Here is a 9501-nt window from a genome sequence, read left to right on the forward strand (position 1 = left end):
ACTCATGCGCCCTCTCTGCTTTTCTAGCACTGAACACCTCTGGTTTGCGTCGTTGCATCCTGCTTTACGGTAAACACCTTCTTATTCGTTCCCATGGATCCTCGAATTTTAATTATTTCCAGACCTCAACGCGCACTCAACACAAACACAACACCGTTGACATGAGCTACAGAATAAGCTCATGAAAAATAGCATGACACTTACATGATTATGTGGATGCCATTGAACAAGGCGGCCATGGCACAACATTGGGCATGATTATATCACACATAAGGCCCAATGCAATGACACTAGAGTTGTTCTCGTTTAGAAATTTTTTTTTAAGCATATCAAAGTAAAATTATATTTTGGGGGAGTAAAGTTATCCTCTTACCAGAATAGTCAAATTTGTTTCAATAGGATAATCTGACAAGTAGTGTAAATTAAAATAATTAATAAATGAATAAATAATAATAATAATTACTTTCCAGTATACAAATCATATTTTTGACTGAGTCCTAATTCTTATGAAAACCGCCTAACCTTATGAAAATAGTCATAGTGTTTTCAAGAATAAAGTCAAAATAAATTTTGCAAGAATAATGTCATATTTATTCTAAAAAGACATTGCAAGATAAATCCGATTTTCCGAGAAAGAAACTGTAATATTGCATTGATAGTCATATCTTCACAGGAAAAAAGTTAAAGAATAAAGTTGCCATCTTAGTTTGACATTTGTAATTACGATTATCGTTTCAATGTAAAATACAGTTTGAAAACTTGCCATTTATATGACAAAAATCTCACGTTGAATCAAAAAGTTGGTATTGCATGCAAGGGGGGAGGGAAAGTGCATCATCATCAAATATGATGCGTTGTACGACCACTTACGCTTTCTGGACGATTTAGCTGTGCTTCAGTTCACAAATTGGCTTTGGTGTTGGCATGTGGGCAGCTCAGGCGGTTCCTGAAGAAGTCCTCCACCTTCTTCCAGGCGAGCACCTCAGCGTGGGCGTGGGCCCGGGGCTCGCCGCCCCACAAGACGGGTATGCGCAGGAACCCATGCACACCCGAGTAGCAGTGGGGCCCGTAAGGTGGCTCCAGGTGGTGCCCGGCCCGCGGGTAACACACCGTCTCCACATTCTGCTTCCCGGCTCGCCTGAGTCCACAAAGAAGAAAAATTAAAGTTAAATAGGGGGGCAAATAATAAAAAGCTATTACCGGAGTCGCGCCGCCATGCTCTCCATGTAGTTCCGGCAGTCGAAGTTGAGGCCGTCCTCGGAAGCCAGAAGGAGGAAGTCGGCGGTCGCTTTCTCTATGGGGATCAGACTGGTCCGGTTCTCTTCGCTGTCGGGGTCACCGGCGCCATACTTGACGATGTTGGCGCCGTCTGGGGTGGGTATGATCTTGCTCAGGTCCAAGGTCAAGGAGGAGAGGACCTCTTGACCCCGGTAGTGCAGAGGTTCTCCGATGTTGGCGCTGCAGGCGTTGATCCAGACCACCGCACGCACGCCGGGCACAAAGGACGCCAAGGACAGGGCGATGTCGCCCCCTTTGCAACGCCCGATCACGCCCAGCCCGTCACTCCCCACCTAGAAGCGCAAGCGACAACTAAGCATGGAAGAGACCCTGCGATGTTTTTTTTTAGGCCGGTGCCAGTCCCAATATTTGGCAGAATCGAATTCTGATTCTTGATGTGGTCACCTTAGCATGCTGCTGTAAGAAGCGCAGGGCCTGCTGGAAGCGGTCAAGCTCTACATACTTGACGTCGGTGGGTTTGCCGTAGAAGACGGCCAAGGTCAGGACCACAAAGCCTTTGTTGGCCAACAGGCTGGCTCGCTTCTCTGACGCAAAGGGAGACACATCCAGCACGCCCGGGAAGGGACCTTCACCTAAGGAAATTGTCACCATTGGTCAGGGCCTCAAGTCAGCTTGCTCAGGTGGCCTATCAGTATCCAGTGTCAACATGGTGAAGTTTGAAACTACGCTTTCAAAACAAGGTCAGAATTTCATGTTAGCGTTATGGCTCCAAGTAAGATTGGAAGCCCGGCTAAGGCTTTCTAACATTTCTGAGCATTGAGTGGAGTTTTAAATAAAGTCTGGTTCTCACCTGGTGGTGTGAACAACACTCCATTACACTTTCCAAGGTCAACGACCTCCCGGATGACGCCCTCCCCAATCAGGACCCTCTCGTTGGTGGCCTCCGCCACGGCTCCTCCCCGCTCCTCCTCCTCCACGTCTACGCCGTCGTGCACAGAGAACCTTACCACGAGAGGACTCGGCGCCTTCGTCCAGTGGAAATATTTGAAGGGGACGGCGGCCCGCATAGACCACAGCAGGCCCATGGGCTCCACCCCCTCGTAGGTGCCACACAGGGCGGCGTCTCGGCGGAGGTCCAGCTCCCCGCTGCCGTCCGCCCGATAGACGGCCGCCGAGTGGAAGACCGTACCCCGCTCGTCGGTGGTCCGCGCCCTCAGGGTGACCACCTGCCCGGACCTCAGGCCGGCCACCTTCACGTGGACGGCCTCGTCGAAAAGGCAGCGGGCACTCGGGAGAAGACGGAGGCGCACTTGGAGCGACATGCTCAACTAAACGGGAGCAAGAGAACAAGAATCAGTCACCGGAGTAGACAGCACAATTTTTCTCTCCAGCAGGGATGGAAAACTGATGGTTGCAGCCTCCCACACTTTGACTGGCCTCTTGATTAATAAAATATGTACATACAAAATTAACATTTGTTTGTTGGTTCGGTAAAACATTTGGAAAACATGTTTTTTTATAACTTTTGCTGGTAGAAACTCGCAAATTCTTTAAAAAATGCTTCTGAACAGGCCAAAGGAAAACGGGAAAAATCCAAAATATTAAAAAACATTGAGAAAAAAAGATGTATCTGGTGCCAAACTGCAAATATGCAGATGTCGATTACAGTTTTAAGTTAGAATATCATCACGAGTTGGCAGACAAGTCCTAGTTCTCATAGACTGGATCTTAAACAACGTGAGTGAGACTTTTTTTTGCCGATTTGTAACGACATAGAGAACAAACACTACCTCATTAATTTTGATTTGCATTGATTTTTTGAGGTGGCAAAATGTCTAAAATGAGTTCGAGCACTGGATGTTGGTAGCTCGTTCTAAAGTTTTGTGCCGTCCTCTAACTGTAATTTTATGCAAATGCCCTTTGGACTTGGAAAAAAAGACTGTAAGTGGTTATTTGGTTGTTTACCAACTTGTCGTTGGGTTTGGATTGTGGATCTTTTAAACATACATTGAAAATGTATTATTTATTAAAAATGAAATGTGGATAGCACATATTTTGCACACATGGACGTATTTTGTATTCGTGCATTCTGGTTTGGGAATGCGTATTCTGTGTTTTTACGCACGAGAGCAGTTGGATCAAAAGTTTTGCTGGTTGACACGGTGCCTGGCTTATACTTACTTTACCTGGGAGATACTCCGCACGGTGGTATTTAAAGGACGTTTTTAAAACTAACTTACCTCAATGTTCAAGAAAAATGATCCCTTTGGTCCAGTTTAAAGTATCTTGTCTGCGCTCGGAAAATGGTGCTGTTAAAGTTCACAAGCGTCGCTACAAGCTACATTTGTGTGCATTTTATGTGCAAGATTAAACTGTGATTTAACGGATCAGATACATTCTGTTTTGTTCAAGGTTTGCGTACTCGGCTCAATCCGCGAAGGGAACGCCCAACTCTGCACTTTTTGGACTACAAATTGACGTCACTAATTTTACTATGGCATTCCGGTAGGTTCAGAAGAGCCAAGCAGCTGAAGAGTTGTCTTCCGAGTGGCACTCATTTTAACGACTGACGCTACATTTTTTCATAACATTGTAGTTAATACCGGACTACTGTATTTAATTTAGTATGAGAGTCGTCATAGGTATGTCATCTTCAGGACCTTTTCAGACTTATATTCGACTAGGGAAAGGTCACTGTGACAACGATCCGTGCTAGTTGGTGTTAGCATTTTTATGTAAAACCTACCCTGATAATAAATCATACTGGCACTGATAGGTACTAACGTTTTATTATGGGAAAGTGTTATTGTTTTTTGCCAAAGTCAAATCTTTAATCATAGCTCGTTTTGTAATCATTTACGCATGCGCAGTTTTGTCACTCGATTGCTGGCATTGCCTTCAGAGACAGTCTGAAATCACAGTTTTTTCCCCCACAATGTTTACTTAAATTAGCATTCTATGTAGTTTAAATCGTGTGCTGCTTTCAGGGACATTGCGACACAATACCTTCCTCACATCGTTATGTTTAGTTAAATTATCCTACCTACCTACCTTCCTTCCTTCCTTCCTTTCTTCCGCGTAGGGGGTGGTTCTGGCTTTGTGGGTCGTGAGTTGACTCGCCTACTCCGAGACAAAGGCCACGAAGTCACAGTGATCTCCCGCCATCCCGTCCCCGGGAGGATCACATGGGTACGATGATCCAGATGTGATAAGTATCACACCTCTGTACCTGAATGCATCACAGCCTGGCTTTTTCTTATTGCCTCCACCAGGGTGAATTGGAGTCATCCGGTCTCCCTCCGTGTGAGGGTGCTGTCAACTTGGCAGGGGAGAATATCATGAACCCGCTGCGATGGTGAGTATCACCATTATACTTGCAGAAAGCAGCCATTCACAACACCTGAAATAGGAGAGGGGAAAAAAACAATGCCGCCATGCACAAAAGAAATCAATACAATGACCGAATGACCGACACCTTGCACAGTAGAATTAAAAATAATCCAGAATTGAAGCGAGTGACAATTCTCTCTTTTTGTTTCAGGTGGAACGAAAGCTACAAGAAAGATTTGTTTTCCAGTCGCATCGACAGCACAAAAGCTCTGGCGGACGCTATCGCTGCGTCCCCGAGTCCTCCCCGCTCATGGGTCCTGGTGTCGGGCGTGGGTTAGTTATTTGTCTGAAACGTCTTGTTTGATGCGCGCCACCGTTTGTTTTTGAAAATGGCAGCAATTGGCTTTTGCGATTGCAGCGTGCTACAAACCCAGTCTGACAGCCGAGTACACGGAGGACAGCGAATGGACACCGTTTGATCTCCTTTCAAGGCTGGTGAAAGAGTGGGAAGCTGCTGCTCTGCTGCCAGAGAGTATGTCAGAGACCACCAAGCAATGGGTTGTCCGACCCGGTACGTAGTGAATTATGTCTATTTGCGGATGGCTTTTCACACATAAACTTACAAAACACTTCTATAGTTTTGATTTAGAAGGGGGGCTGCATACTATAATCATGATAATAATTTGCCATCTTAGAAATCATATTTTTCTAATCGTATATTTTGCCAATTTATATTTTTAGATTTGGAGTTTTAATGTTTTAGGTACTACTAATCACAAATGACATTTTTCTGACAACAATGATGATATTTTGTCTCATCATAAATCCTGATCCAGTTTTCACAGCCCCTTTCTTGACATCCTGTTGTTCATTCCTCCCTCCTAACATCAGGGGCAGTTTTGGGCCGTGACGGCGGCGCCATGAAGCAAATGCTGCTTCCCTTCTGGCTGGGCCTGGGCGGCACCCTGGGCTCCGGCCAGCAGCCCTTCCCGTGGATCCACGTGTCGGACCTGGCCGGCATCATTGCCCAATCCCTGGAGCCGCCCTCCCCTTCCGGAGCTCCACTTTTCTCGGAGCCCCCGTCTGGTGCGCCACCCTCCTGCCGCCAGGTCCTCAACGGGGTTGCGCCCGCCCTCAACACCAATTACGAGTTCACCAAGGAGCTGGGTCGGCTGCTGAGTCGTCCCACCATCTTACCCGTGCCCACCTTCGTGCTCAACACTCTGTTGGGCTCAGAAAGAGCTGTGATACTGGCTCAGGGCCAGAAAGTGGTACCCAAAAGGACTTTGGAGACTGGGTTCCAGTACAAGTACCCAGACTTGGTGTCGGCTCTCAAACAAATTGTCGCCAGTTAATAATAATAATTTAAAAAAAAAGTACACTACACTGCAAGAAATACATCCTCGTCCATCATTAGGGGACAACCATGAAATCCTCACTGATGCAAAAATAGCATTTTACATCAACATGTGTTTATATTGTATAAAAGTAAAGTTCAAATAAATATTAAGACCTTTGTTATCAGCTATCACTGTATCATAAGGAACATAGGCTATCCATTAGTCAAAAGTTGGGGTTCCTTCCTGATCCAAATACTAGGCCAGCAACATCTTTAACAGGCTTTCATTTCATGCTTTAGTGCTAGTTTTCTCCCATGGCATAGGCTGTAGTGGGCAGCTATCTTATTGATGTGAGTTTTGAGTTGGCAATGTGATGAAGAAATAAGGCCTTCATGTTAACTTGATTACAGGTGTGTTTATTAGCCTGATGTTGGTTCACCATCAGTGTCGTCTTCATTTTGGTTGTCGTCGTCTTGAACTAGAGGAAGTCGGTCGCCCCATTGGCTGCTGCGGGCGCAGCGATACATGTCTCTAAATGGAAAAGAAATATATTCAGGAAAGGCTCTGGGTGTGTATTTGAGCGCTACTAATGCTTGGGACATTAGCATAAAAACTGCTGAGTGAGTTACCATGACCTCATTTCTTGGACCTGTTCAGTAATATGCTGCCCCCTATAACTCATGCCATGCTAAAGAAGTTAGCATACCTTATGCTAGGGAAGTTTAGTTGACTTTATTTATTGCAATGAAAGAGGAACTGCATCTTGTTTGGTAATATGCGGCTCGTTATGGCTCACGGTAAGGAACTGCTAATTTAACATTCAACTGCGAACTTTGTTAGCCATTAACCTCCTTATCTGGGGTCTCTCTCACCGTCCATGTTTGCTGGCGGTCACCACCAGGTGCTCCAGGCGTCCGTCCGGGTGACACAGACGGCAATGCACGTGCCTTGTCCTGGCCTGTGGGGGCGCTAGCAGCCTGGACCAGGCCACCTCTGCCTCTTGGGGGCGGCGTTGCTCTCGGGTCACAATCAGGTAGCTGAACTTTTCCATCTGACTGTTATGCTAAAACAAAACAATAGATGAAGTAATTACTGTGCTGCGAGTTAGGAGTTTAATGCTAACTGCATGAGCCTCGGTTACTGGCCAATAATCAAATACCTACCCCGTATAGCGGCATGTACATCTGATGGAAGTTGCAAGGCACGACGGATGCTAGTGCAAGTTTGGGACACGTGGCTTCGTGAGGACACTAAAAAACAAACAAGTGAAATGTATTGCAATGTATCATCATACCAGTAAATACGTATAAATGATCAAAATAAATACCGGGGCGAACACCGAAGCCGGTCTGGTGTCATGGACGGTTTTGTCTTGGTTGTGTAGTAGAGTCTCTCGAGCCGCCATTAGCATCTGATGGCCTTCTTTGGTCCCATTTTCCACCAATAACTAATAGAAAAACAGTTGACAGTATTTCATTTAATTTAATTTCATTGTAGTCTAGTCTGTGTTACCCACGAGGTAGGAGGCGGTCTTCCTCCACAAAACGAGCACGGCCTCTTCCCGCTCCTTGGCACTGGCGATTTCCGACAACGTGTAGGCTGACGCCACCAAGTCAAACTGCACCTGAGAAAACAAAAGTGTTGCTCGTTCAGCTACAAACGGTCCCTGTCCAGCTAAATCACTGGATCTCACCTTGGGGGATACGGGTAGAAACTGCCTGAAGTAAACATGCTTGATGTGAGTTGCTGCGTGTTCGTCGTCACCTTCGCCACCAGAGGGTCATCATTTAAAGCCAATCTCTTGGCAGATCATTATTTTAATTTTTGGGCTGAGTGAGGCTGTACCTTTAAGAAGGCGTTCCGCCAAAATGTTCATGGGCCCTGAGCTGTCCACACAAACCAGCTCCTTCAGAGTGGCAGACCAGCAAGCATGAGCCGCCCTGGTCAGATCAATGACAGATTTGGAGCCACCATTTACAAATGAATGCACAATGTGAACACATACGCAACTAAGTCCCATTTTTGTTGGTTTGCTTCTAAACCCAAACTGAGCGTACCTAAAAAGAACTATGAGAATAATAAAACAGCTGGAGGAGGTGCTCTGCCATCAAACTGGGTCCCGTTTTGACAACTGTACATGTAAAAACACCCTCAAGTTCACTTACCAGGCCACCGTTCCCAGCCCGGACCCAAAATCCAGAAGAGACTGAGGAGCGAAGGTAGGATCGCGTTTCTTGATCTGAAAGCGACAACAACAAAAAACGTTAAGGATTAATTAGAACTTCTTGTGACTGCACTTTTTAATGGACCTCGTTAAGAGCCCTCCTGACGGCGGCGTAGCCTCCAGCCATCTTAGCCGCCATGTAGACCACGCCGAGCTCTTCATCATACCTTCCAAAAAAAAAAGCAACAAATATGCTCCATTATGTAAGTAACCATACATTACAAAAAAAAAAAAAAATCATGTTTTGTATCCTCATAAGAAACATAATGGTGATGCAGTCAAGTACTTCAAAGGAGTCCAGTGATAAAATGTCCGCCGGAGCTCCGACAACACGCCCCTCTTGATGCGGTCAGCCACTACTTGCTCATCAAAATCTGCAATGTGAAAAGATGCAAACGTGAATTATATTCATGAATATTAATATCATACAAGGTTACCCACTTCCTCCTTTTTCCACGGTCTTCTTCCACAGTTCCTTTTCCAAACTCACGGCCTTTTTCCTCACTGCCCAGTCCTCGGCAGCTCGCTTCCTGCTCCACAGGAAGTTGGTCAGTTTGCGAGCACGGTCAGGAAGCTGTGTCACCTGAGACCCTAAGAAATTATAACATATACATACCTAAAATGGTTCCGTATCCAAATAAGTAACCATGGCAGCAAAATTGTTTCTCCAACTTACTGTGGATGATAGAGCGGGCGGCCACCAGGAGTTCTTCGGGCAGGCGGAGGGTTTTGAGGTGGGTCACCCCCGGGTGTCGTTTGTGTGGCTCTCCTTGAAGGAAATCCGCTTTGGACTGAGGCTTTGCGATGCCACTTAAATTCTGGGAAGAAAATTTAAACATCAGACGAGTAAACGGTGCAGTGTGTTGAGTTTGACAGTAATCCTGTAATGATGCGCTGGACAAATTTCAAAAGAATGCTTCTGAATCGAGCGATACAGTTATACACCTATGCGGTCAAATTTAGTTAGTTGTGGCAAACAGTTGTGTTCAATGACAGACGACCACCCACACCAAAATGACCTTACCCTGCTCCACACTATCCTGTTCACATTCGCCCGCTGGCATAAAACGCAAGAAACGTAGCTCCTCGTCGCCATTGTAAGTATTTCTCGAACTTGTTAGCTATGAATTAAAATTAAACGAGGATGAAACTGTCAGCCATTCTTTGTGAAAGCACATTTCTGGATCCGTCGACAAAATAACTCCGTGTGACGAATGAAGCGGAACTAATCTTCATCACATTTTGGTTCCTGGTGTTAATTGGATAACTAACTCTAACTCCAAGCCATGACTTGTATTTTATTTTATTCGAAACTGAATTTATTATTTACGATTTCATATATTTGCTGTCAATTACAGTGCAGAAAGA

At 45.6% G+C, this 9501-nt stretch overlaps 3 protein-coding genes across 3 annotated transcripts; 1 reads left to right on the top strand and 2 right to left on the bottom strand.

Moving 5' to 3' along the window:
- Positions 1-564: 564 nt before the first annotated feature.
- Positions 565-3672, bottom strand: LOC119137541 (acyl-coenzyme A thioesterase 3-like). Its single transcript, XM_037276929.1, has 5 exons — positions 3480-3672; positions 2090-2567; positions 1684-1871; positions 1201-1571; positions 565-1138 (listed from the first exon to the last, which is right to left on the bottom strand). The coding sequence occupies exons 2-5, from the start codon at positions 2559-2561 to the stop codon at positions 901-903; spliced, it is 1269 nt and encodes a 422-aa protein (XP_037132824.1). The 5' UTR covers positions 2562-2567; positions 3480-3672; the 3' UTR covers positions 565-900.
- Positions 3673-3734: 62 nt separating this feature from the next.
- On the top strand, positions 3735-6533 carry sdr39u1 (short chain dehydrogenase/reductase family 39U, member 1). Its single transcript, XM_037276943.1, has 7 exons — positions 3735-3881; positions 4322-4428; positions 4512-4594; positions 4781-4902; positions 4988-5140; positions 5461-6018; positions 6258-6533. Exons 1-6 carry the CDS (start codon positions 3866-3868, stop codon positions 5922-5924), a joined length of 945 nt encoding a protein of 314 aa, XP_037132838.1. The 5' UTR covers positions 3735-3865; the 3' UTR covers positions 5925-6018; positions 6258-6533.
- mettl17 (methyltransferase like 17) lies at positions 6305-9348 on the bottom strand. The gene is made up of 13 exons (XM_037276928.1): positions 9158-9348; positions 8810-8951; positions 8575-8724; positions 8420-8507; positions 8219-8300; positions 8075-8148; positions 7755-7849; positions 7603-7673; positions 7426-7533; positions 7237-7356; positions 7073-7159; positions 6782-6972; positions 6305-6440 (listed from the first exon to the last, which is right to left on the bottom strand). Exons 1-13 carry the CDS (start codon positions 9227-9229, stop codon positions 6329-6331), a joined length of 1392 nt encoding a protein of 463 aa, XP_037132823.1. The 5' UTR covers positions 9230-9348; the 3' UTR covers positions 6305-6328.
- Positions 9349-9501: the final 153 nt, after the last annotated feature.

Source organism: Syngnathus acus, chromosome 17 (genome assembly GCF_901709675.1).
Source record: "Syngnathus acus chromosome 17, fSynAcu1.2, whole genome shotgun sequence".
Classification (NCBI taxonomy): domain Eukaryota; kingdom Metazoa; phylum Chordata; class Actinopteri; order Syngnathiformes; family Syngnathidae; genus Syngnathus; species Syngnathus acus.

Coding starts and splice junctions, on each gene's coding strand:
- LOC119137541 (XM_037276929.1), bottom strand. CDS start 2,561: ATGTCGCTCCAAGTGCGCCTCCGTCTTCTCCCGAGTGCCCGCTGCCTT. Junction 1,872..2,089: donor AGTGTTGTTCACACCACCAG/GTGAGAACCAGA, acceptor CAATTTCCTTAG/GTGAAGGTCCCTTCCCGGGC. Junction 1,139..1,200: donor AGCATGGCGGCGCGACTCCG/GTAATAGCTTTT, acceptor TTGTGGACTCAG/GCGAGCCGGGAAGCAGAATG.
- mettl17 (XM_037276928.1), bottom strand. CDS start 9,229: ATGGCGACGAGGAGCTACGTTTCTTGCGTTTTATGCCAGCGGGCGAAT. Junction 7,850..8,074: donor GGGCTGGGAACGGTGGCCTG/GTAAGTGAACTT, acceptor TGATCTGACCAG/GGCGGCTCATGCTTGCTGGT. Junction 7,534..7,602: donor TTCTACCCGTATCCCCCAAG/GTGAGATCCAGT, acceptor TTGTTTTCTCAG/GTGCAGTTTGACTTGGTGGC.
- sdr39u1 (XM_037276943.1), top strand. Junction 4,429..4,511: donor TCCCCGGGAGGATCACATGG/GTACGATGATCC, acceptor TGCCTCCACCAG/GGTGAATTGGAGTCATCCGG. Junction 4,595..4,780: donor ATCATGAACCCGCTGCGATG/GTGAGTATCACC, acceptor TTTTTGTTTCAG/GTGGAACGAAAGCTACAAGA.